The following is a 27,614-nucleotide window of genomic DNA, read 5'->3' on the forward strand; positions in this document are numbered from 1 at the left end:
TAGAGAAACAGAAACATCCAGAAACATTTAATGAGATCTCCCTCTTCAGTTACATGTGATAGTGGGGTTACATACGACAATGCTGAAACATCCTCTGCATTAAATGCCAGTCAACACTTGGCCCATGGATAAGAGTGAGGGAAGAGCATGCCTCCAAAACATTTATCACACAGCTCATATGATTTTCCATGACATGGTTGCCTTGGCGTTGACCTCCAGGCAGGTCCGGATGAGACAAGGAAGCGGTTCCTTTCTGTGAAGGAAGCAGGAAGCCATTGACGGTGTATTGGGAAAGACCCTGGAAAGAAGCAGCTAATGATGATCAGAGGAACACAAACATTGCTTCCCTCATAGTCAAATAAAAAGTTAAGGTATGTCAGCAAAGCCCCCTAAAATAAGGAGACTTTGTCTGTTTTCTTTTATTAAAACTCTTGTCTGTCCCTCTTGGACACAGGCGCTCCATCATTAGCATAACCAGGCTTACAGAGCTCAGACAGCTTACATAGTCCAGCATTTAGACTGGTGGTGGGTGGCGACGACGCCCGTAGCAATACATGTTTTCTCAACCCCCACCTTTCAAAATTGTTATAATGATTAAAACTTCAACCTCCAGTCTCTTTTACTTAAAACCAGTCATTATTTCTCTATGTTTAGGTCCAGTCCTGAAGGTGCAGCCAGTCAGCACTGTGGGTGGGTTTCTATTGAAGCAGGTTAGCAGGAAGGGAGCTGTAGTGCTGCTCCAGCCAGGTTGTGGTGCAGAGCAGAGATCTCACTCTTTTGGCATCAAACATCTTCACTTCTGTCATTCCACCTCTGTCTGCATTGTCCTCCATATTGTCATGTGGGTCTGCGTCCATTATAGCAAGGCTGCATACTGTACTTATTCGCTGAGCTCGACCTCTGTACAGAATTGCGGAAAAATGTATGAGTTTTCAATTGAAAAGTCTGAACATCGCTAAAATCTCAATATAGCAGTAAATTCAGTGTCAGCAACCAATCTTTACCTTTTTTATTTGCCTCATCGTCAGCTAAGCTTGAGGAGCTGAAAAAAAAGACATGTCAATGGAATATGCCCATGGAGAAATGTACTGCTGAATCATGGTTGACTAAAACTGTCCTCAGTTAGGTGCATTGCTAGAATATCAAACAGGGTAGGGCATCCCTGTTCATATAGTGGGTCCTCATTTAAAAGTTGGCTCATACTGCAGCACAGCTTGCAGAATGCTGTGGAATGGTACAGCATGTTACAGTGCATGAGTCATAGTATTTTACTGTCAGACTTTGTTGCCGTTAATGCTTGTTGAAACCACCAGAGGGCATCTTTGAGGGCGTCTTCATGAAGCTTATTGGTGCTTGCTTACTTTCTCAAATAATCCTACAGAGGTCCACGCAGGCCAGACGTTTTGATTGCTATACCCCATCTTAAAAAGCATAGCAAGTTATTAATTTTGTTAACATGAAGCAACCATAGCCCCAACTACTATAGCACAGAGAAACACATCTTGAAACATGCTATTCTGTTCTTTTAAAATAAATTGTCTTAGTATCATGTTTTTTTTATGACCTTCCTAAACAAAATATTAATGGATTTCTTTGTGATTAGGTATATTAAATAGATTTGGACTTGTTTCAAGTGCAGTAAAATCTAACAATTCACAACAGTACACACAACCTAAAAGTAAAAGAACGGAATTAAGGAATATATAAATATTAGGATGAGAAATGTCAGAGTGGCATAGACTAGAATACAGTAGAATAGAATACAGTATATACATATGAGATGAGTAAAGCAAAAATGTAAAATGACTAGTGTTCCATTATTCAAGTGGCCAGTGGTTTCAAGTCTATGTATATGGGGCAGCAGCCTCTAAGGTGCAGGGTTACGTAACTGGGTGGAAGCTACCTAGTGAAGGCTGTTACCGCTGCTCTTTAATTATTTGTTTTTCTTATCTCTTTTTTTTGTTTTGTGTATTTTTTGTGTGTATTTAAAATATATATATATATATATATTCTTAAAAGTGCATTGTTGGTTAAGGGCTTGTAAGTAAGCATTTCTCTGTAAGGTCTACAACCTGTTGTATTCGGCGCATGTGACAAATAACATTTGATTTAACAGTCTGATGACCTTGAGATAGAAGCTGTTTTTCAGTCTCTTGGTCCCAGCTTTGATGCACCTGTACCATCTTCACCTTCTAGATGATAGCAGGGTGAACAGGCAGTGTTAGGTGAATGGATGATCTACGTGTGTGTGTGTGGTTCCCTCCGTGAAGCATAGAGGAGGTGGTGTGATGGTGCTTTGCTGGTGACACTGATTTATTTAGAATTCAAGGCACACTTAACCAGCATGGCTACCACAGCATTCTGCAGTAATACGCCATCCCTTCTGGTTTGCGCTTAGTGGGACTATCATTTGTTTTTCAACAGGACAATGACCAAACACACCTCCAGGCATTGTAAGGGCTATTTGACCAAGAAGGAGAGTAATGGAGTGCTGCATCAGATGACCTGGCCCCCACAATCACCCGACCTCAACCCAAATTGAGATGATTTGGGATGGGTTGGACCGGAGAGTGAAGGAAAAGCGGCCAACAATTGCTCAGCATATGTGGGAACTCCAATACTGTTGGAAAAGTATTCCAGGTGAAGCTGGTTGAGAGAATGCCAAGAGAGTTCATAGCTGTCAAAGCAAATGGTGGCTACTTTGAAGAATCTAAAATATATTTGGATTTGTTTAACACTTTTTGGTTACTACATGATTATATATGTGTTATGATGTCATAGTTGAGTCTTCACTATTAATCTACAATGTAGAAAATAGTAAAAATAAAGAAAAACCCTAGAATGAGTAGGTGTGTCCAAACTTTTGACTGGTACTGTACATCTCGCCGACGTCTGCCCGATGTATACATGATACATCAGGCCGATGTAGTATGGAGAGCGTTTGAACATTGGCAAGAAGTCGCTGAGACTTTGGCATTAGATCGCATTTTCCCTTCAGCCGCTGTTTGGATGATGCATGTCAAAGTGGCTAAATTATACTGGCATTAATAAAAAAATAAAAAACGATATATACATTTTTGGGTTTATTTATTGTTTTTACCTTATTTCACCAAGTCAGTTAAGAACAAATTCTTATTTACAATGACGGCCTAGGAACAGTTGGCAGAATGACAGATTTTTAGCTTGTCAGCTCGGGGATTCGATCTAGCAACCTTTCGGTTACTGGCCCAATGCTCTAACCACTAGGCTACCTGACGCCCCAGACATGACTTATAGTAGTGATTGCATACATTTTCGTATTTTTTTTTCTTCATACTTGTCCCTCATGGGAATCGAACTCTCAATCCTGGCGTTGCAAGCGCCATGCTCTACCAACTGAGCTACATGGGACAATAGACTATTAGTGATTTTCTTGTGGGTAAAATGAAGAGAGATGATTCAAGTTCATTTCAAGTTTATTAGGCTATTGCTATACCATCAAGTTCTTAAAATAACTCCAGCACAGAGAAGAGAAAGGAGCCTTGAATAATTAAACAATAAATCAAACGCAACATGTCGGCTAAAGCAACCGAATTCAGGAATTCATTCAACTGTTTTTAAAATCTTGACTGTACTAAGGACTTTAAAACCTTGTTTGTTAGAACCAGACTATATGGGATTGATTATCATTTGTTTATTACAATAAAATGATTATTGTATTTGTTGTTTACACTGTTTGAAATTGTCAGAAAAAAAATAAAGATGAAATCACACATACTGTAATAAGCAGAGATTCTCCTACCCTGCTTCTTGATCTCTGATCTCCTTCTTCATGTCATTATCATTACTAGGCAAACATCCATTAATAGATTTCAAGTCTATAATAATAGAAATCAACTCGGCAACAGTCTATTGTCCAGCTAATAGCTCATCATAGGTGGATGGCATCTTTTGTATTCAAATGTATTGAACGAATGTATTCATTACAGTCATTTACAATTCTCAGTCTGCAAACGTGTGGAAACGTTGTTCACAACCTGCTACACTTGTGAAAAACAAGTGTTTGAAAACATGTTTTCAAAAGGCCTCCAGCTCACATTGTAAAGTGGTGTGTGACGCGCTGATAACGTGTTGCCTGCACTTGAAAGGTGAATGGGAGGCGCACTTTAATTACCAGTTTAGAAATACAATTATGCAAATTGTTCAATAGACCGATGAGCATGACGGTCAAATGTACTTAGAGACAGAAATTGGGAGATTTTTGTAGGGTGAATTATGTGGATTATAATAAATTGACATATTTGTAGGGGTTGTTACATTTGTCATTGTATCTTGCCCGCCAGATACAAATTAGTTTCGATCACCAATTAGCTATTATGATGGTTTTGGTTGGCTATTGTCCAATTTAATGGCTCATCAATGCGTGAACCAAAGTCCATCACTACTGTAAGCCAAGAACTCAAAAAATAAAAACACAGCATCTAGTGGTAGAAATATTGAATTAGATGTTTTTTTTTACTGTTTCAAAATGCATGTGTTTATTAGGCTACTGTGCAGTGTGACAAAAACCAACCGAATAATGAGATGTTTACTGTAGCCTAGATATACTGTATGCCTAAGTCCTTAGATAAGGGAGAGCAGGCCATGTCCTGACTTTCTCAGCGACCTAAAGTACTCATTAAATCTGTCTTTTATGCTTTTTCGGGTTGCGTCACTCATGGACAGAAACTTCTGAAACACAGTATTCATGATGAACACTCGGAGGTTCACTGGTAAGCCAAATTTGCCTCGGGATCCATCCCAGTTGGTATTCTGTGTCCACTCATGGTGAGCAGTTCTGGTGTCAGAAGAGGAAGAGGAATGGAAATGTCAAGGTGAACAGACGACCTGACGAAATGGCCACGATTGTTGCCTCTGCTTGTCGGAGGTGGAGTTCCAGAGCTCACAGGTGTGCCTGGCATGGATTGTGACTCCATCTCGTCCCTCACCCTCTTCAACGCGTCATTCTCCGCCTGACTCTCCATATCGCCCGTATCTCTGGAACGGGTAGCACCATAGAAAGAAGCTGGCTATGTCCATTCCGTCTGTTCTCCTTGGTCTCAATGAAAAATTTCTGAGATAAACAGATACTTTTTTAAAATGGTAACTGTGTTAATGGTGGAGTTTAGGGTGGGGTGATGAGTACTGGCATAGTGTGACTCCAAGTTACAATAGGCCATAAGTATACAGCAGACCTCCCACTGTCCTCACTTTGATTATGCTATAGCACATACTGTAGCTATGATGATTGAGCGATCTCTCAGACAATGACTCAAAACACATTGCCGCCTGGGTTTGCATTGCAAATGAGGGCATGATCTGGGTCAAGACGCCAGCAGAGTAAGTAGACCTAAAACACTTTTTCACAGCAGATTACTCAACACTAGTGAGACTCACCTCGCCTATGGTAGGCCTACAGTATATCTAAAAATATGTTAATGTAGGTCTCCTGATTTAAACCTGATCAAAACTTGATTGGCATCAACTGAAAACATGAATCTGTAACTCTGCCAAGCCTACAAAGCAAAGATGAACTGGTGAAGGGCATCAAGACGTATTGGCTTGAGAAAAAATACATGAATCATCTCAGCAAGGTTTGCTTTTCCAACAGTCTTGAAGGAGTTCCAACATATGTTGAGCAATGTGGTCCAACTCATCCCAAACCATCTCAATTGGGTTGAGGTCAGGTGATTGTGGAGGCCAGGTCATTTGATGCAGCACTACATCACTCTCCTTCTTGGTCAAATAGCCCTTACACAGCCTGGAGGTGTGTTTTGGGTCATTGTCCTGTTGAAAAACAAATGATAGTCCCACTAAGCGCAAACCAGAAGGGATGGCGTATTGCTGCAGAATGCTGTGGTAGCCATGCTGGTTAAGTGTGCCTTGAATTCTAAATAAATCACTGACAGTGTCACCAGAAAAGCACTAATACACCATAACACCTCCTCCTCCATGCTTCACGGAGGGAACCACACATGCGGAGATCATCCGTTCACATTCTCTGCGTCTCACAAAGACACGGCGGTTGGAAACAAAAATCTAAAATGTGTACTCCAGAACTAAGGACAGATTTCTACCGGTCTAATGTCCATTGCTCGTGTTTCTTGGCCAAAGCAAGTCTTCTTCTTATTGGTGTTCTTCAGTAGTGATTTCTTTGCAGCAATTCGACCATGAAGGTCTGATTCACACAGTCTCCTCTGATCAGTTGATGTTGAGATGTGTCTGTTACTTGAACTCTGAAGCATTTATTTGGTCTGCAATCTGAGGTGCAGTTAACTCTAATGAACTTATCCTCTGCAGCAGAGGTAACTCTGGGTCTTCCTTTCCTGTGGCGGTCCTCATGAGAAACCAGTTTCATCATAGTGCTCGATGGTTTTTGCGAGTGCACTTGAAGAAACTTTCAAAGTTCTTGAAATTTTCTGGATTGATTGACCTCCATGTCTTAAAGTAATGATGGACTGTCGCTTCTCTTTGCTTACTTGAGCTGTTCTTGCCATAATATATACTTGCTCTTTAACCAAATAGGGCTATCTTCTGTATACCACCCCTACCTTGTCACAACACAACTGATGGGCTGAAATGCATTAAGGAAAGAAATTCCACAAATTAACAAGGCAAACTTGTTAATTTAAATGCATTCCAGGAGACTACCTCATGAAGCTGGTTGAGAGAATGCCAAGAGTGTGCAAAGCTGTCATCAGGGCAAAGGGTGGCTAAATATATTTATATTTGTTTAATATTTTTTGGGTTACTACATGATTCCATATGTGTTATTTCATAGTTTTGATGTCTTCACTATTATTCTACAAATAGTAAAAATAAAGTAAAACCCTGAAAAGAGTAGTTGTGTCCAAACTTTTGACTGGTACTGTATATCACTCATTCGTTCAAGCATTTTATTTTATAAAATGAAAAAACAAAGGGAGCCTTGAATAATTAAACAATAAATTAACCGCAACATGAGTCTCGTGTTCAATACTCAACCTCTGCGGGCATTTGGAGTTGCCTATACTGTACGCAATTGAGCAAAATAATAGGCTTGCTCCTTATTTATTCAGGCTACATTATTCCACAGCCTAATTGTAGTCTAACCAATATCCTAACGGAGATCCAGTGAAAAGAAAAACCTGACATTGACATCAAGGGTGGATTGCTTCTTTTGTATTCCAATGTATTGGGAAAAGCTGCTAAACCATTTCCACCTGGCCCACAGCATTGTTGCGAACTTACAGTACAGAGCACTTCCACTCCATGCTCCAGCAGATGGTAACATTCTTACATTATAGAGCACTTCCACTCCATGCTCCAGCAGATGGTCACAATCTTACAGTACAGAGCACTTCCACTCCATGCTCCAGCAGATGGTAACATTCTTACATTATAGAGCACTTCCACTCCATGCTCCAGCAGATGGTAACATTCTTACAGTACAGAGCACTTCCACTCCATGCTCCAGCAGATGGTAACATTCTTACAGTACAGAGCACTTCCACTCCATGCTCCAGCAGATGGTAACATTCTTACAGTACAGAGCACTTCCACTCCATGCTCCAGCAGATGGTAACATTCCACAAGTAAAAGTAATAAATAAAACGAATCAATTAAATAGCTCAGGCCTTGAAAATATGTTAAACTTTTTTTTGAGTTGTATTTTATCTGTGCCTAGTAGCCGAGGCTATATGACTGCGCCATCAACTTGTTTATTTAGCAGACGTCACTAGGTGATTATATTCAGTCAACACTCACAGTATATTTGACGAATATCATGGAATATAACTGAACATTTTTATTTGAACTTAAACTAAGGTTTTTATTCTAACAGTTGAAGTAATATGCTACAGTCCAGTTAGATTCCCTTGATGAAGTGTTTTTTTTTTGGGTGTGCATGCAGGACAGAGGAATAGCAATTCTTACACTATTGTTCTAAATTCAATCACCCTCTTCTTCTTCATCCTCATCATTCAGTTCATTCAAATGCAATTGTGAAGTCGTGCACAATTATCAGTTTCTATCTGGTTTATCTCGCCCATTCTTTTTTTTTTTTTACCCCAATTTCGTGGTATCCAATTGGTAGTTACAGTCTTGTCTCATTGCTGCAACTCCCGTACGGACTCGGGAGAGGCGAAGGTCGAGAGCCGTGCGTCCTCCGAAACACATCCAAACCAAGCCGCACTGCTTCTTGACGCAATGGCCACTTAACCCGGAAGCCAGCTGCACCAATGTGTCGGAGGAAACACTGTGCACCTGGTGACCGTGTCAGCGTGCACTGCGCCCGGTCCGCGACAGAAGTCGCTAGTGCGCGATGGGACAAGTACATCCCTGGCGGCCATATTGCGCCATATTGCCCATTTATTGACAGCATTCACTCAGCTAGAGACACATTAGCGCCATGGGACCAACATTTTACAATGTACCCAAAAGCATAATCAGCGCTCTAACACCGCCTTGCGGTGGTCTGGAGCATATGAAGCAGTGGCGCAGGGTAACATACAAATCCACAAATTACCTCAATGTCCTGCGGCATAATCTCAAAACTTTTAATTGAGGAACCACTGTAGGTGTTAGGGGCATGTGGATTGTAGGGTGGGGTGACCTCTAACCTGGTGAGCTGTGGGGCTGTGTCACTGCTGGGGGCGACAGGTAGCCCAGCCGAGCCCTCACTGGAGCCCCCAACGGGCGTGGTCCTCTTGGCCCAGGCGTTCTCCTTAGGGGGCGGGGCAAGCACCACCTTCAGGGCCTGCCCGTCCTGTCTGGGAGGGGGCAGGGTCACAGGGGAGGAGGGCTCCTCTTCACGACCACTGTCCACCGAGCGCTCGCTCTCCCTGCGCTTGGAGGCTGGCAATGGGACAGGAAGAAGAAAATAGGACTTTATTGTCCAACGTCCACAAATGTCCAACAGGAAATGTGTATTCTATTATTTTAGACCAACCCTCCCAAAGAAGTCAGCTGAAATCACAACATTACCCTCCAAAGACATCTCAGCGACTACAGTACTGATATAATGGCTGACTGCATTACCCATCATAGCCAGTCAAATTCTCACCTCTGCCAGACTGGCTGCCTGGTTGGGAAGACTCGCTGCCAGTCCGAGAGCGTTCTGCAGGTTGGTCCTCACTGCGCCAGCTGGGGTGCCTGAGGGATGACCAGGATCAATAACATCCTATACATGAAGTATATTCTTTACTCCATTTCCTCATGTTAGCCTACGCTCTTCTGCCCTTCGTCACATACCTCTCTCTGGGCTTGCGGTCTGGGATCCTGTCCTCTAGCTGTCGCTGCAGTTTCTCCTGTTCCCTCTTCAGCCTCTCCTCGACCTCTCTCTCCTTGGCGGCTGTGTCCACTGGCTTGGCCCCGCCGAAGATGGAGGCAGCCCTGCCTGAGGGGGCAAACGGGGTGTTGCTCTGCTCCACCTCTTTGGGTACGCTACGGGGCTTCAGGATCAACTTGGGCCTCTCGATAGCACCTAAGAATGGCCAAAAAGTACACCCTGGTACAGTGCAGGTTTCACTGTGCCGGTGCACATGAAGAATGAGATGTATTTTAATATGAAACTTTCTCACCTCTGTCATCCCGGCTTTCCTCCCGTCTCTCGTATCGATCACTACCACGGTCACCATAACGATCCCCACTAACCCGGTAGTCATCCCGTCGGTAGCTATCCTGCCGGTAGCTATCCTGTCCTCCCTCATCGCGCCTGTAACCAGTGCCAAATGCCCTGCGACCACCACCACTACCACCAAAACCACCTGAGGGAAGCGGCAGAAATACTACATTAGTAAGCCTTCGCACTAAAATGCTGAATGTGTATAGGTGTACTGGTGTAAGACCAGGCATTCCAACTGACCTCCTCTGTCATCTCTGCGATCCCGGTCATCATAGCGATCCCTGAACCTGTCCTGGCCCCCTCCGTAGCGATCATCTCCTCTGGGCCTGTCTGACTCGTAGCGGTCCCGTGACCCTGGAGCAAACGAAGACAGAGAGGGGGCGGGGGGGTTTAGGGGGTCAATCTACCCCACATAGAGGACATAAGGTTTCTGACCTGTACTGTACTCACGGTCTCCAAAGGCGTCGTCTCTCCGAGGCGGCCCGTCGTCACTCTCTCCTCCACTGGGCCGAGGAGCCCTCCAGTCATCACAGTCTGTCTTGTCTGGGCCAAAGTCTCCCCCCCGGTCCCTGTCCCGGCCACCCATGGAGTGATTATCCCTCCCTGAGAGAGACACAGACGAGTCAGAAAGGAAGTGGAGACAAACTCTTCTGATGCTTAATCAAGTTCATCTGAACTGAGCAAGTGTGTGTAGAATGCACAGCTGCAAAAATGTGTATGGTAGTACTGTAGCTTCAAGATAAGATACACACCTTTGTCATTAGACTGGTCTGCAATGTCCACACGGATTATTCTATTTCCCAAGTTCTGCATGGAGAAAGAGTAAACATTAAAGGTCCAATGCAGCTGTTTTATCTCAATATCAAATCCTTTCTGGGTAACAAGTACCTTACTGTGATTGTTTTCATTTTTTGACCATCTTATTTGAAAACAAAAATAGCCCAGCAAAGAGCATAAAAAAAGTATATTTATTTCCTACATGACAAAACGTACACATACAAACGATAGCGTCACACCTGCCCAGACCCCCCCGCTCACACCCCCACCTCTGCGCCCGCATCACTCTCCGACACATGGCCTCAAACTGCACCGTTTCGTTTCTCTCCATCGCCCGCACACTTTCAAGATTTAGATAATAAAGCATTTTACCTTTTCATTGTGTTAACGATGGAGGATTGGTTGATTTTACGTTTTTTCAAGATGATTGATGAGAAAAGTATCGTCCAACCCATCTGGTATCTCACTGCACCCCAAACGGACTGGTTGCGGATAAAAATCAGTGCGTGATGACGTAGTGCACACAAAAATTACTTTTTCGGTTACGTTTTCATGTACCGAATAAAAATCTGTGTCTCCATCGCGTTTTCCACTCTACCGATAGTTTGTCACAAAAACTGTTGGGTTAAATAGCAAATGTCTGCTTTGGTCTTGTCACGTGCACTCTAGCAAACAACAGACGTAGTGTGGTTAGGCTGTGCAGGTAGTCTAGTCTACATGATGAGATAATTATGGATAAGAGCGAGAATATTGTTTTTTTGTCAAACAGCAGTCAAGCATCGATCATCCTGTCACTAGAAGAAGACCCTCGATATTTATTGGAAAGGTGCATCAAGCTCATCACCTTGCACTTTCACCACCCTGTGCAGTTCATCATAAATGTATTAATCTGTAGCCTAAAACTCCATGCTTTCCCGTTGAATCGTAGTGGGAGGACCACACAACATGTCATTGCGTGACTCCAAGTCTACATCGATATGATGGTTATTTTTTATTTTTTACTTTCCCAATGCACTGTAACTATACTGAACAAAAATATAAAACGCAACATGTAAAGTGTTGGTCCCATGTTTCATGAGCAGAAAAGATCCCAGAAATGTTCCATTCACACAAAAAACATTTCTCTCAAATTTTGTGCACAAATTTGTTTGCATCCCTGTTAGTGAGCATTTCTCCTTTGCCAAGATAATCCATCCCCCCGACAGGTGTGGCATATCAAGAAGCTAATTAAACAGCATGATCATTACACAGGTGCTGGGAACAATAAAAGGTCATTCTTAAATTTGCAGTTGTATCATACAACACAATGCCACAGATGTCTCAAGTTGAGGGAGCGTGCAATTGGCATGCTGACTGCAGGAGCGTCCTTCAGAGCTGGCAATACGTCCAACTGGCCTCACAACTGCCGATCACATGTAACCACGCCAGCCCAGGACTTCCACATCCGGCTTCTTCACCTGTGGGATTGTCTGAGACTAGCCACCCGGACAGCCGATGAAACTGTGGATTTGCACAATCCAATAATTTCTGCACAAACTGCACACATTTCTGCCGAAAAAGTCTCAGTGAAGCTCATCTGCGTCCTTGTTGCCCTCACCAGGGTCCTGACTTGACATCGTAACTGACTTCAGTGGGCAAATGCTCACTTTCGATGGCCACTGTCACGCTGGATAAGTGGAGTATTTCTGTCTGTAATAAAGACCTTTTGTGAGGAAAAACTCCTTCGGATTGGCTGAGCCTGGCTCCCAAATGCCTGCGCCCCTGCCAAGTTGTGAAATCCATTTATTTCAATTGACTGATTTCCTTATACAAACTGAAATGCAGTAAAATCATTAAAAATAATGCATGTTGCATTTATATTTTTGTTCAGTATATATCAATATTTGCCCATAAAAGCTATCCACCAACATTTCTCGCATAATTCATTTTACAGATACGCAAAGATGCCTCCTTGTCTAGCATACTTTATCAACTTTTGGAAAGTTTATCAACAAATGTTCTGTTTCCATCAGGCCTGTAGTGAAATGTTTTATCCAACATGTACTTTACAGGCATAAAAAGGTTAGTTTTACACTTAAAACTTCTCTGCGCTACGGATCCCTTTTACGGGATCATTTTCCTAAACAACCGCTGAATTGCAGGGCGCAAAATATTACTAAAAATATTTATAATCATGCAATCACAAGTGAAATATACCAAAACACAGCTTAGCTTGTTGTTAATCCACCTATCGTGTCAGATTTTGAAAATACGCTTTTGTGAGTGTATCAATCAATGCTAGAACAGCTAGCCCCAAATTAGCATGGTCACGAAAGTCAGAAAAGCAATAAAATTAATCGCTTACCTTTGATAATCTTCGGATGTTTGCACTCACGAGACTCCCAGTTACACAATAAATTTTCTTTTTGTTCGATAAATATTACTTTTATAACAAAAAAACACCATTTGGGTTGCGCGTTATGTTCAGAAAACCAAAGCCTCGTTCCGGTCCTGAAAGCCAGAAGAAAATTCCCAAACTTATCAGATTCAAAAATATTACAAAAAATATTTATAATCATGCAATCACAAGTGAAATATACCAAAACACAGCTTAGCTTGTTGTTAATCCACCTATCGTGTCAGATTTTGAAAATATGCTTTGCCGCGAAAGCAATCTAAGCTTTTGTGAGTGTATCAATCAATGCTAGAACAGTTAGCCTTATATTAGCTTGGTTAGCTTGGTCACGAAAGTCAGAAAAGCAATAAAATGAATCGCTTACCTTTGATAATCTTCGGATGTTTGCACTCACGAGACTCCCAGTTACACAACAAATGTTATTTTTGTTCGATAAATATTACTTTTATAACAAAAAAACGCCATTTGGGTTGCGCGTTATGTTCAGAAAACCAAAGCCTCGTTCCGTTCGACGAAAATTCCAAAAAGTATCCGTAGTGGTCGTAGAAACATGTCAAATGTTTTTTATAATCAATCCTCAGGTTGTTTTTAACAAACATAATCGATAATATTTCAACCGGACTGTAACCTACTCAATAAGAGAGAAAAAGAAAATGGAGCGCTACCCTCTCGCGCGCAGGAACTAATCTGAGGAGAGAGAGAGGACACCTGACTACTTTTGAAAAATCTCGCTCATTTTTCAAAATAAAAGCCTGAAACTATGTCTAAAGCCTGGTCACAGCCTGAGGAAGCCATTGGAAAAAGGAATCTGGTTGATACCCCTTTAAATGGAAGAAAGACGGCCCAGGAAACACAGATTAAAAAAATAAATAATCACTTCCGGGTTAGATTTTCTCAGGTTTTCGCCTGCAGAATCAGTTTTGTTATACTCACAGACAATATTTTGACAGTTTTGGAAACTTTGGAGTGTTTTCTATCCTAATCTGTAAATTATCTGCATATTCTACGATCTGGACCTGAGAAATAGTCCGTTTACCTTGGGAACGTTATTAAAAGAAATAATAATAATCTGACCCCTAGCGTCAAGAGGTTTAATTAAGACATGACTTTGCCGTTGTGCTGTAGAACTTGTATAATCAATTCTATACATTAGTTTATAATGGATTAAGCATACATTTTCGTTAACTGTAATTTAGTTAATTATGTTTCAACATTCCTTCCATCTTGGGCCAATATCAGTTATTTTTTAAGATTGCAAAGAGCAATTTCTCAAGCAAGAATTTTGGTAGGACTGTCTGGGAGTGGTCTAAGGGGGAGGGGAAATTTGAAAACTAGCTGTTATTGGCAGAGGTTTGGAACTCTCTTATTGGCCTATTAACTCATTTACAGCTTGGTGATGTCACCAGGCAGGACAAAACTCCATCCCACCAAAACAGGCTGACATTTCAGGCAGTCTTTTCAAACAGCTCTTACAGTAGAAAGGCATTATCATTTTCACAATATTATTCCTGCATCAGTGTGGAAAAATGCACTGGGCCTTTAAAAAACAAATGGATGCCATCTAGTGGCTAAACCTATTGAATGGTGTTTTCACTGACTTTTTCCCTTGTCGCGCACTTTGTAAAATTGACTCACCTCTTCGTTTAGACTCAAGGCACTCAGGAGGGATTCCACATCATCAAACTCAGCATAGCCGAACCCCTTCAGCCTCTCTGGGTTGCTGGGCTCTCTAGGAAGACGCACTGCACTGATCTACACAGAGAGAGAAAGAGACAGGGTTCAAACACATACGTCTGGGTTTGGATGAACAAATACTAGCAGCAACTTGACAAATACTTTATAAAAGGGGTATTCAAATCTTACCCTACGAGGTCCAGACTACTGCTGGTTTTCTGTTCTACCTGATCATTAATTACCACCTGGTGTCCCTGGTCTAAATCAGTCCCTGACTCTAGGGAAATAATTAAAATGAGCAGTGGAACTGGTTTCGAGTTCCAGACTTGAATTTGAGGCCTTTATAATATAATAATATAAAATATGCCATTTAGCAGATTATTTTGTCCAAAGCGAATTACAGTCACGCGTGTATACATTTTACATACGGTTTCATGTTTTTACATTCGTAGTGCACTTACCCCCACACCCCTGAAGAAGTCCTTGATTGAGTCCTCAGTGACGTCGTAGGGCAAGTTGCCCAGGAAGGCGGTGTAAGGGGGACCACGGGGGATACGGGCGCGGTCAACGTTTGGCTCCCGGGCTGAACGGGGTGCTGTGGGCAGGATGGAGCGGTCGATGGCCGGGGCCCTGTACATATCCTCCTCTGTATGCCAGGAGGTGGACACTGGACGGAGAAGGGAGAGAATTGAGAGAGATTGGCGGTTAAAGGGTCCATCTATTTTTGGGATTTTAAGTATGTGGACATACTCACATTCCAAAATCAAAATCATGGGCATTAATATAGAGTTGGGTCCCCGCTTTGCTGCTATAACAGCCTCCACTCTTCTGGGAAGGCTTTCCACTAGATGTTGGAACATTGCTGCGGGGACTTTCTTCCATTCAGCCCCAAGAGCATTAGTGAGGTTGGGCACCGATGTTGGGTGATTAGGCCTGGCTCGCAGTCGGCGTTCCAATTCATCCCAAAGGTTTTTCGATGGAGTTGAGGTAAGGGCTCTGTGCAGGCCAGTCAACTTCTTCCACACCAATCTCGACAAACAATTTCTGTATAGACCTCGCTTTGTGCACGGGGGCATTGTCATGCTGAAACAGGAAAGGGCCTTCCCCAAACTGTTGCCACAAAGTTGGAAGCACAGAATCGTCTACAATGTCATTGTATGTTGTAGAGTTAAGATTTCCTTTCACTTGAACTAAGGGGCCTAGAAAAACAGCCCCAGACAAATAGTCCTCCTCCACCAAACTTTACAGTTGGCACTACGCATTCGGGCAGGTAGTGTTCTCCTGGCATCAGCCAAAACCAGATTCGTCATTTGAACTACCAGATGGTGAAGCGTAATTCATAACTCCAGAGAACCTGCTAGCACTGCTCTTTTACCTTTATTTAACCAGGAAAAGCCCATTGAGACCAAGAGACTCTTTTCCAAGCGAGACTTGGCTAAGGCAGCAGCAACAATCAATACATACAATTAAAACATGATCCAGCCTAAAAAAAGCATTTACACTCCTCTGTAACAGAGTCTCCCATCAATATTTGAAATTAATTCAGGGGCACTAACATATCTAGATGAAGCATGGATTGTAGACTATTCCATGCCTTTGGTGCACAAGACGAGAAGGCAGTCTAATACTGTAATACTGTATATATCCTGGGGACTTTAAGTAGCACCCACCTAGCAGACCGGGTATGGTATCTGCTGGTGGTGAAGGAGACCAGAGTACAGAGGTAAAGAGGGAGTTTACCCAAAAGGGCTTTGTAGATGAACACATACAAATGTAGCTTCCTGCACATATAAAGTGAGGTCCAACCTATCATTTGGTACAAGGTGCAATGGTGGGTGAGTGACTTGGCATTTGTAATAAAGCACAAGGATGCATAATAAACAGAGTCCAGTCTCTGTAAAATGGAGGAGGCTGCATGCATATACAACAAGTCACCATAATCAATTACAGAGAGAGAAAAGTGGCCTGAACAAGCTTCTTTCTAGACATAAGTGGGAAGCAAGCCTTATTACGAAAATAAAAACCCAATTTCAATGTAAGCTTTGCTACAAGATCATTCATATGAACTTTAAAGGACAACTTGTCATCCAACTATATACCTAGGTATTTGTAGGATGACACTTTTTCAATGGATAAGCCACCAGATGTGACAATACTAACCTTCTCTGGCTGAGTGCGAGCTCTGGTAAAGGTCATGAATTTCGTTTTTTGTACATTCAAGACCAGTTTGAGACCATAAAGGGAGGCCTGCAGTGACTGAAAAGCAGTCTGGACTCTTCAACAGCCTGAACCAGAGAAGGAGCACATGAATATATGACTGTATCATCTGCATATAGATGTAACTTTGCTGGTTGCATCCCTTTTCCCAAATCATTAATAAAATTGAGAACACAGGAGCTAAAGCGAAACCCTGAGGCACACATCTATTAATCTCTAGAAAGCTAGACTTTTGTCAGTATATACACATTGAGTTCTGTCTCTTCACTGAGACCAATGTTACTGAGTCTAGCTACCAACAATTCATGGTCAACTGAATCAAATGCCTTTGATAAATCAAAAACAGAGCAGCACAATGTTGCTTTTAATCAAGTGCATTTATGATGTCATTTGCCACTGCTATAGCTGCAGCTGTGGTTCTGTGTCCCGATCTAAAGCCAGACTGAACCCTGCTCACTATGTTAATTTCAATTTAAAAAAAAAAAAAAAGAGAAAAAAAAAGAAACTGCGTTCACAAGGGATTTATATACTTTGACCAGGATTGGGAGTTTGGAAATACGACGATAGATATTAGCATCTGAGGGATCTAAACCCTTTAGCAGTGGGAGGACATAAACTGATTCACAAATGCTGGGTATGGAATTAGTCAAGAGACTCAAGTTGAAAATGTGAACCGCAGGTTCAGTAATAATACCAGCTGCTATCTTTAAGAGGTAGGGATCCAGGTTGTTTGGACCTGCAGACTTTTTAGCGTCTACTGCCTTTAATGCTTTATAGACCTCAGCATAAGAAACAGGCTCAAAGTTAAATTGGTTCACGAGGGCCTATATCACAGTTGACTGTAACAGAGCTTACATTAGAGGCCTGGGCCCCACCATTATTAAAAACTGAACCAGCAGATATGCTTGTTAAAAAAAAACTACAATATCGGCTTTATCCTTCACTTCATTAGAATCCATCATTAAATGGTCAGGAAGGTCAGAGGATACATTAGAACCTGACACTGATTTGATTAGCTTCCAGAACTTGGTAGGGTTGTTTAGGTTCTCTGTGACTGCATTTAGATAGAAATCTGATTTGGACTTCCTGATCAATCCTGTGCATTTATTTCTTAGTGCACTGAAGGAGGCCCAGTCAACAGGAGCATATGTATGTCTAGCTTGAGCCCAAGATACATTTCTCTTTCTAATGAATTCTGCTAAGTCATCTGAAAACCACTGAGTCTAAATTTCTTCACAGGGGCGTGCTTATCACTCTGTCAATATTATGGTAAAGATCATGTAAGAACGCTTGCTCATCAAACTGTCTAAAATGTCTTTTAAACTATAACAGGGTTTGGCTTTGGTCATTGTTGTATTTCTAACACTAGCTATTGCACAGTGATCACTGACATCATTACAGAATATCCCAGTCCAGTGTATTTGTGAGGGGTATTCGTTAGAAGAATGTCCAATAGCGTTGATTTGTTAGGTCTTGTACTCGGACTCGGTCTTGTAGGCGCATTGATTAATTGAGCGAGATTCAGAGAGTCACACAGTTCTTTAAAAGAGTCCAATACGGATGTAATCATGACCCAGTTCAAATCTCCTAAAAGAATGAATTCAGAGTCATTTAGCTTGTGTAGGACATCAGAGAGTTACTTGCATCTCCCGAAGCCGGGGGCAGTCTGTAGCAGCCGAGTACAGTGATGTGGGAGTCCTTGTATACGTTCACTTTAACCTAAAGAAATTCCAAATGTTTGGGTTTGGTAAATCGAGAGAATTTCAAGTGTTAAACTTGGATTTCACATAAATTGCAACCCGTCCTCCTTTACTCATCCAATCCTTTCTAAAAACCGTGTATCATCAATAAAATCAAGTTATTTCTTTAGCCAAGTTTCAGATAAAAACCATTATGTCTGCATTTGCCGTATTGGCACATATTCTAAATCATATCTATTTTTGGAAATAGACTTCTGACAACATGCAAGAGGCCAAAACCTGCTCTGATTTTAAAATCCTAGGCAGTCAGTAGAGATTGCATTGCATCTACCGGCCCAGGTATATCTCAGTTGCCCAATGCGTGAGGACTTGGCGAGCCAGCACCATTGTCAATAAAACAAGCTGAGTCTTTCGACACAGAAAAAAGGTAATTCAAGAGATTGAGATTTTGGAAGTACACCATCAAGTGAAGGCCCACTTGCGTTAGAGTGGTACAAATGCAATTGCAGCGCGAGAACCTGGTGGTATTGACATGATGGTCTCGTCAGAGTGTTTGCAAATTATAGGGCATAAGGCGAAGATCATTCACTCATCCCATTGATCATTCATCCCATTTAATCCAGGATGTCACTGAGTAAAGAGCAAGTACAGTAACAGATACATAATGCCGTGTTTTATAGCTCTTTCAGCACAGGTGTGCAACAACCAGTAGACGTTGTGTAGAACGACGTAGATTTGCCCGCGGTGCATCAGATTTTCCAATCTGGCAACCGCTTCTCCTATCCTAGCCTTCAGTGCGCACCTGCGCTCACGTAGCAGGCCTAGCGTGCAGACAGACGCTCCTGACTCGGCAGGCTCCAACTCCAAAAAGGTGTAGGCTACAGTTTACGAGCGGCCCGAGGCAGGAAAAAAAGCCTTCTCAAAAAATATATTTCGTCAAAAAGACATAGTTGTTATATACAGCATTCACCTTCACATCAAAAGTGTTTGCTTCTGTAAACAGGATCAGGGTCATTAATACATAAAAACTCTTAAAACTCTGATCAAAAGGATCAGACATACAAATGGACAGGACTGATTGGCTGCCGTGGCGGTGAGCTTTACACTACTCAAGCCGACACTTGGCATTGTGATCTTAGGCTTGTGTGCGGCTGCTCGGCCATGGAAACCCATTTCATGAAGCTCCTGAAGAACAGTTCTTGTGCTGGCGTTGCTTCCAGAGGCAGTTTGGAACTCGGTAGTGAGTGTTGCAACCGAGGACAGATGATTTTTACGTGCTATGCACTTCAGCATTCGGCGGTCTAGTTCTGTGAGCTTGTGTGGCAGCTCCTAGACGTAGCTCCTATACGCATCCACTTCACAAAAACAGCACTTACAGTTGACCGGGACAGCTCTAGCAGGGCAGACATTTTACAAACTGACTGTTGGAAAGGTAGAATCCTATGACGGTGCCACGTTAAAAGTCACTGAGCTCTTCAGTACGGGCCATTCTACTGCCAATGTTTGTCTATGGCAATTGCATGGCGGTGTGCTAGGTGTGGCTGAAATAGCCAAATCCACTAATTTGAAGGGGTGTCCACATATATACCCATTGATTCTTAATTAAGAATATAATGTATAAATGCCTCATGAGCTTAGTTCAACTATCATACCCGACCAGAACCCCAAATATAAGTTTGTTTTCCTCCATTGTAATCACTGTCTAGACTCAAAGATAGTGGTGGGGGGGACGATAGTTACATTTAGGAATATTATTTTTGACGATATATCGCATAGTTTTGACAATATCGCAATATAATTTTTGCGCTAGTTAGCTGTACCTGTACCAAATAATCCTGACTGTTTGCATCACTGCCTGGTATGGCAACTGCTCGGCCTCCGACTGCAAGGCACTACAGAGGGTAGTGCGTACGACCCAGTACATCAAGCTTCCTGCCATCCAGGACCTCTATACCAGGCGGTGTCAGAAGAAGGCCCTGGAAATTGTCAAAGACTCCTGCCACCCTAGTCATAGGCTGTTCTCTGTTACCGCACAGCACAAGGTACCAGGGCGCCAAGTCTAGGTCCAAAAGGCTTCTTAACAGCTTCTACCCTCAAGCCATAAGACTGCTGAACAGCTAATCAAAGGACTACCCAGACTATTTGCATTGCCCCCCCACTCTTATGCTGCTGCTACTCTCTGTTTATTATCTACGCATAGTCACTAACTCTACCTACATGGACACTACCGTTGTTTGGGGTCACTTAGAAATGTCCTTGTTTTTGAAAGAAAAGCACATTTGTTGTCCATAGAATAACATCAAATTGATCAGAAATACAGCATAGACAATGTTAATGTTGTAAATGACTATTGTAGCTGGAAACGGCTCATTTTTAATGGAATATCTACATAGGCTTCCAGAGGCCCATTATCAGCAACCATCGCTCCTGTGCTCCAATGGCATGTGGTGTTAGCTAATCAGAGTTTATCATTTTAAAAGGCTAATTGATCATTAGACAACCCTTTTGCAATTATGTTAGCACAGCTGAAAACTGTTAATAAAACTGGCCTTCTTTAGACTAGTTGAGTATCTGGAGCATCAGCATTTGTGGGTTTGATTACAGGCTCAAAATGGCCAGAAACAAAGAACTTTCTTCTGAAACTCGTCAGTCTATTCGTTCTGAGAAATGAAGGCTATTCCATGTGGGAAATTGCCAAGAAACTGAAGATCTCATACAACACTGTGTACTACTGCCTACACAGAACAGCGCAAACTGGCTCTAACCAGAATAGAAAAAGGAGTTTTGCCCAAAATTAATTTAATTTAATTCAATCAACGAACATTTGTGAGACGCAGAAAAAATGAAAAGATGCTGGAGGAGTGCTTGACGCCATCTGTCAAGCATGGTGGAGGCAATGTGATGGTCTGAAATGCTTTGGTGGTGGTAAAGTGGGATATTTGTACAGGGTAAAATGGAACTTGAAGGAAGGCTATCACTCCATTTTGCAAAGCCATGCCATACCCTGTGGACGGCACTTAATTGGAGCCAATTTCCTCCTACAACAGGACCATGACCCAAAGCACAGCTCTAAACTATGCAATAACTATTTAGGGAAGAAGCAGTCAGCTGGTATTCTGTCTATAATGGAGTGGCCAGCACAGTCACCGGATCTCATCCCTATTGAGCTGTTGTGGGAGCAGCTTGACCGTATGGTACGTAAGAAGTGCCCATCAAGTCAATCCAACTTGTGGGTGGTGCTTCAGGAAGCATGGGGTGAAATCTCTTCAGATTACCTCAACAAATTGACAACTACAGTGCCTTGCAAAACTACTTATCCCCCTTGGCATTTTTCCTATTTTGTTGCATTACAACCTGTAATTTAAATGGATTTTTATTTGGATATCATGTAATGGACATAAACAAAATAGACCAAATTGGTGAAGTGACATTTAAAAAAAAAAGAAGGAAATGGAAAAGTGGTGCGTGCATATGCATTTGCTATGAAGCCCCTAAATAAGATCTGGTGCAACCGATTACCTTCAGAAATCACATAATTAGTTAAATAAAGTCCACCTGTGTGCAATCTAAGTGTCACATGATCTCAATATATATACACACACCTGTTCTGAAAGGCCCCAGACTCTGCAACACCAAGCAAGTGGCACCATGAAGACCAAGGAGCTCTCCAAACAGGTCAGGCACAAAGTTGTGGATAAGTACAGACAAGGGATGGGTTATAAAAAAATATCCAAAACTTTGAACATCTCACGGAGCACCACTAAATCCATTATAAAATAAATGGAAAGAATGAGGCACCACAACAAACCTACCTAGAGAGGGTCACCCACCAAAACTCACAGCCCAGGCAAGGAGGGAATTAATCAGAGGGGCAACAAAGACACCAAAGATAACCCTGAAGGAGCTGCAAAGCTCCACAGCAGAGTTCGGAGTATCTGTCCATAGGACCACTTTAAGCCATACACTCCACAGAGCTGGGCTTTACGGATGAGTGGCTAGAAAAAAGCCATTGCTTGAAGAAAAAAACTGAGCAAACATGTTTGGTGTTCGCCAAAAGGCATGTGACTCCCCAAACATATGGAAGAAGGTACTCTGGTCAGATGAGACAAATGTAGCTTTTTGGCCATCAAGGAAAACACTATGTCTGGTGCAAACCCAACACCTCTCATCAACCCGAGAACACCATCCCCACAGTGAAGCATGATGGTGGCAGCATCATGTTGTGGGGATGTTTTTCATCGGCAGGGACTGGGAAACTGGTCAGAATTGAAGGAATGATGGATGGTGCTAAATACAGGGAAATTCTTGAGGGAAACCTGTTTCAGTCCTCCAGAGATTTGAGACTGGGACGGAGGTTCACCTTCCAGCAGGACAATGACCCTAAGCATAGTGCTAAAACAACACTTGTCGTTTAAGGAGAAACATTTAAATGCCTTGGAATGGCCTAGTCCAATTGAGAATCTGTGGTATGACTTAAAGATTGCTGTACACCAGCGGAACCTGTCCAACTTGAAGGAGCTGGAACAATTTTGCCTTGAAGAATGGGCAAAAATCCCAGTGGCTAGATGTGCCAAGCTTATAGAGACATACCCCAAGAGACTTGCAGCATCTTCAAAGTGGTAGGCATGTTGTGTAAATCAAATGATACAAACCCCCCAAAAATGCATTTTAATTCCAGATTGTAAGGCAACAAAATAGGAAAAATGCCAAGGGGGTGAATACTTTCGCAAGCCACTGTAGAATGCCAAAGGTCTGCAAGGCTGTAATTGCTGTAAATGGAGGATTCTTTGACGAAAGCAAAGTTTGAAGGACACAATTATTATTTCAATTAAAAATCATTATTTATGACCTTGTCATCATCTTGACTATATTTCCTATCATTTTGCAACTCATTTCATGTGTTTTCATGGAAAACAAAGACATTTATAAGAGACCCCAAACTTTTGAACGGTAGTGTACATATTACCTCAATTAACCGGTGCCCCCGTTCATTGACTCTGTACTGGTACCCCCTGTATATAGCCTCGCTATTGTTATTTTACTGCTGCGATTTTTTACTTAACACTTATTTTTCTTAAAACTGCATTGTTGGTTAAGGGCTTGTAAGTAAGCATTTCACTGTTGTATTCGGCGCATGTGGCATAACATTTGATTTGATCTATAATTTTGATCTCATGGATGTTGAGAGTCCTTGCATCCATAGCTGTCTATTAATTTAAGAGTGGTTACATTTATCCAGCACCATCCCGTAGCTATTTAACAAAACAGTGGCAGGGTGTCCCTTTTGTTGTTTGTACTGCAAATTGCCTCTAAGGTCACGCTGGCTAGGTACTGTATGTACGGATCCTAACAATAAGACGTGTCAGCAGCTGTTGACACGTTGACTATGAATACCAAGCACAGGTGCACTTACACCAAAGGTGAATATCACAAAACAGGATTGGGCCTAAACGAATTACAGTAGCCAACATTATCCTGGTTGAATAAAACACTCAACATATAGGCCTAAACAGGAGAAAATATCTATGGCGATTGTTTATTTTTCTGAAGTATCTCACCCTCTGTTTCCAGGTCATCTGTCTCGTCTGCCCAGCTGCTAGCGGGCTTGGTGGGAGCGTAACTTGTGGGAGCGTTGCCCCCTTTGTCATCAGCAAGGAAGTCAGTCAGAGATAGGGTCTTCACCTTCTTATTCCCCTTCTTCTTAGCTGCTGTGAGTAGAGGAAAACATTTACCATCAAACAGCTCTCTGACACGTCTCTTATAAGACTGACTGTGATGGGGAAATTGTATTACTGCTATCAGAGTGCCTGCTTCATAGCCTAACAGACCAACATAGACCTAGTGCATCATGTAGTGGCATACACACTCCTCTTGGTTCAATTGCCTGATTCATACCAAAGGGCCGACCCAAAACCTTACTGTGTTGGCTTGGATATTTTATTTTCACAGTCACGCTGTCCTTTCCAATATGATTCCAGCAACAATGGTGGCTGCGTAACCAAGCCAGCTCGGCTTGGTTTGCTTTTGGGCCTATAGTGTGAATCAGGCAAAAGTGTTTGGGGATGTTGCACTGGGTCGATGATGGTCCCTTAGTGAGTCAGTGAAGGAAAAATGATAAGCCTGCAAGACTAACATTTCCCTGATTTTTAAGGGTCATTCCAAGCCGGCCATATGGTTCACAGTCAGACCATTTCAGTGCTGTGTGGATGTTCCCTTTACAGACTTGCAGAGAGCTCACAATGGCATGAAATGAGGCCATGACGCACAAGGGTCCCTATTTGATTTACCATCCTCCATCAGATGTTGACACACCCCACAAAACATAAATACCTCACCCTGGTCTACTGTGCATGCCCCAGATACAGTCAACGTAAGCTAGCCAGCTGTCAACTCTCTTGTTTAAATATACTACATGACCAAAAGTATGTGTACACCTACTCGTTGAACATCTCATTCCAAAATCATGGGCATTAACATGGAGTTGATCCCCTCATTGCTGCTATAACAGCCTTCGCTCTTCTGGGAAGACTTTCCACTAGATGTTGGAACATTGCTGTGGGGACTTGCTTCTATTCAGCCACAAGAGCATTAGTGATGTCAGGTACCGATGTTGGGCGATTAGGCCTGGCTCGCAGTCGGCGTTTCAATTCATCCTAAAGATGTTCGGTGGGGTTGAGGTCAGGGCTCTGTGCAGGCCAGTCAACTTCTTCCACACCGATCTCGACAAACAATTTCTGTATGGACCTCGCTTTGTGCACAGGGGCATGCTGAAACAGGAAAGGGCCTTCCCCAAACTGTTGCCACAAAGTTGAAAGCATAGAATCGTCTAGAATGTCATTGTATGCTGTAGCGTTAATATTTAACGTCACTGGAACTAAGGGGCCTAACCCGAACCATGAAAAACAGCACCCGACCATTATTCCTCCTCCACCAAACTTTACAGTTGGTACTATGCATTCGGGCAGGTAGTGTTCTCTGCCAGATGGTGCAGCATGATTTATCACTCCAGAGAACGCGTTTCCACTGCTCCAGAGTCCTATGGCGACGAGCTTTACGCGACTCCAGCCAATGCTTGGCATTGCGCATGGTGATTTAGGCCATGGAAACACATTTCATGAAGCTCCCGAAGAACAGTTCTTGTTCTGACGTTGCTCCCAGAGGCAGTTTGAAACTCGGTTGTGAGTGTTGCAACCAAGGACAGACATTTTTTTTTGCGCTACATGCTTCAGCACTCGGCGGTCCCGTTCTGTGAGCTTCTGTGGCCTACCACTTTGCGGTTGAGCCATTGTTGCTCCTAGACGTTTCCACTTCACAATAACTGCACTTACAGTTGACCGGAGCAGCTCTTGCAGGGCAGAAATTTGACAAACTGACTTTTTGGAAAGGTGACATCCTATGACAGTGCTATGTTTTAAGTCACTGAGCTCTCCAGTAAGGTCATTCTGCTACCAATGTTTGTCTATGGCGAATGCATGGCTGTGAGCTCGATTTTATACACCTGTCAGCAACGGGTGTGGCTAAAATAGCCGAATCCACTAATTTGAAGGTGTGTCCGCATACTTCGGTATATATAGTATAGATGTCAAGCGTCTACAGGTAACTACCTCTAAAAACCCAGCAGATAACTCACTGTCGGCACAGTATGCAACTATCGTAGTCCCAAACAAACAATATCTATGAAGACGCATGGTCATTCCTGTGGTCAATGACCAGATCCTCTTCCTGGGGGGGGAAAAAACTGTAAGTGCGATGTTTACTCGGTCCCATGCCCACTCCCACCCTGCAGCGTCGATCGTGATACAGCCCTGACACAGAGCACGCAATTCTGAAACACCCGGAGAAAGTATGTATTTCAAAAGGTGAGTCCATCCCTTTCTAAAATGTTTAGTCGACGCTACTCAATGCATATCTCCATGCTTGCCACACCCGGCCCATGCAGAATTTAGCTAACATAATCCTCACCTAACGCCGCCATGTTGGAGATCGACAGCCTGCCCTGGATCCCGGAGACGTGGGCACGCAAGTTTCCGCGTGCATGTTTCGCAACGTGTCCACCTACAGGGCTGCACTGCAATGGTGTAGGTCACTCTATCACCACTGGGGGGCGGTGTAAGCCTAGTTAACAGAATTGAAGCGAGGTTCTCAAAAGTAATTCATGAGAAGGGGATCTGTTGTCCAATTTAACATTTTGTACGCATGTTCACTGTGTTAATTCCATTGCATGATGACACTAATATGATGGTCGCTTAGGGCCCCTGGCCCCCGACCAAAAAGTTATAATACTTTTTTACAAATATCTGTTTTAGGAACTTGGTGGGGTCTCGGCTTACTGTTGAGAGTTAGAATAGTAGAATACACAAGGTGCAATTTAAAAATGTGGTTGTGCATCAGCAGATTTTCTCTTGTTATGTCAGTCACTGACAGTCACTCAATTAGCCATGTCAGCTAACAATTAAGATTGGTGAGTTAGTCTAGCCAGCGATCTAAACTTCTAGTAATCATGGCTGAATACCGACCAGGCACACAGGGCATATGCCCAGGGTAGGGATGTGACAAATGGAACATTTTTCTTAATGATTAAACAGCATAAAATGCATAAAATCCCACGTGAATTCACAATGCAGCTGCTGCCAGCAACGGTTTGATCTCACGGTGCTTCCTTTCAGATGGTTAAGCATTGCACCTGTACTACCATTACTGTACCTCACTTCCACCTCGCAAAGTTTGCATTTCCTTCTCAATTAACTTCTCAAAGTATTGCCATACAGGACTTCACTGCTGGTCGCTTGCCTTTCTCTGACATGAGTTTTTTCTGTTAACAACGGTGACGTGGTGGTGAGGTCAACTCCAAAATAATTGATTCCTCAAATCCTTGCAATTCGCCGCCCGATGTCAACGCCCATTTCTGAGTGTCAAGATTAGACTCCTAAGATTCAGTATTTTTGGAACGGAGGAAACGGATTAGTTGCTGTACTTAGGAGAACACAAACACTGTCATCTTTCCATAGCGAGCTAGTGAGGGACGGAGAGAGAGGGGAGGGGCACAGGGGCACAGTATAGGCAGGTCGGCCACCAGGCAGACAGTCAGAACCGTGCACTAGGCCTATCTATCAGCAATCAAAAGCTGTATCTTGCAATGGAATGCTGTATCTCGTAATTTCTTGGCTTGCAATGTCTTGCAACTTAAGTAAAGCAGGGCCTATCATCACAGCGTGGTAGCCAAGGCACC

At 42.7% G+C, this 27,614-nt stretch overlaps 1 protein-coding gene across 3 annotated transcripts; it reads right to left on the reverse strand.

Moving 5' to 3' along the window:
- On the reverse strand, positions 1–27,378 carry LOC120060975 (eukaryotic translation initiation factor 4B-like). 3 transcript variants are annotated; one of them, XM_039010434.1, is made up of 14 exons: positions 27,089–27,378; positions 26,348–26,500; positions 23,944–24,090; positions 14,930–15,135; positions 14,430–14,546; positions 10,375–10,429; positions 10,073–10,225; positions 9,863–9,976; positions 9,579–9,764; positions 9,250–9,481; positions 9,062–9,150; positions 8,619–8,853; positions 1,005–1,042; positions 1–900 (listed from the first exon to the last, which is right to left on the reverse strand). In XM_039010434.1, the coding sequence occupies exons 2-14, from the start codon at positions 26,358–26,360 to the stop codon at positions 881–883; spliced, it is 1,605 nt and encodes a 534-aa protein (XP_038866362.1). In that variant the 5' UTR covers positions 26,361–26,500; positions 27,089–27,378; the 3' UTR covers positions 1–880. The 3 variants fall into 3 exon arrangements, with proteins under 3 accessions (XP_038866362.1, XP_038866361.1, XP_038866359.1); XM_039010433.1 differs by having other exon boundaries at positions 23,944–24,093; XM_039010431.1 differs by lacking the exons at positions 26,348–26,500; positions 27,089–27,378 and adding an exon at positions 26,016–26,088 and having other exon boundaries at positions 23,944–24,093.
- Positions 27,379–27,614: the final 236 nt, after the last annotated feature.

This window comes from Salvelinus namaycush, chromosome 16, assembly GCF_016432855.1.
Source record: "Salvelinus namaycush isolate Seneca chromosome 16, SaNama_1.0, whole genome shotgun sequence".
NCBI classification, from domain to species: domain Eukaryota; kingdom Metazoa; phylum Chordata; class Actinopteri; order Salmoniformes; family Salmonidae; genus Salvelinus; species Salvelinus namaycush.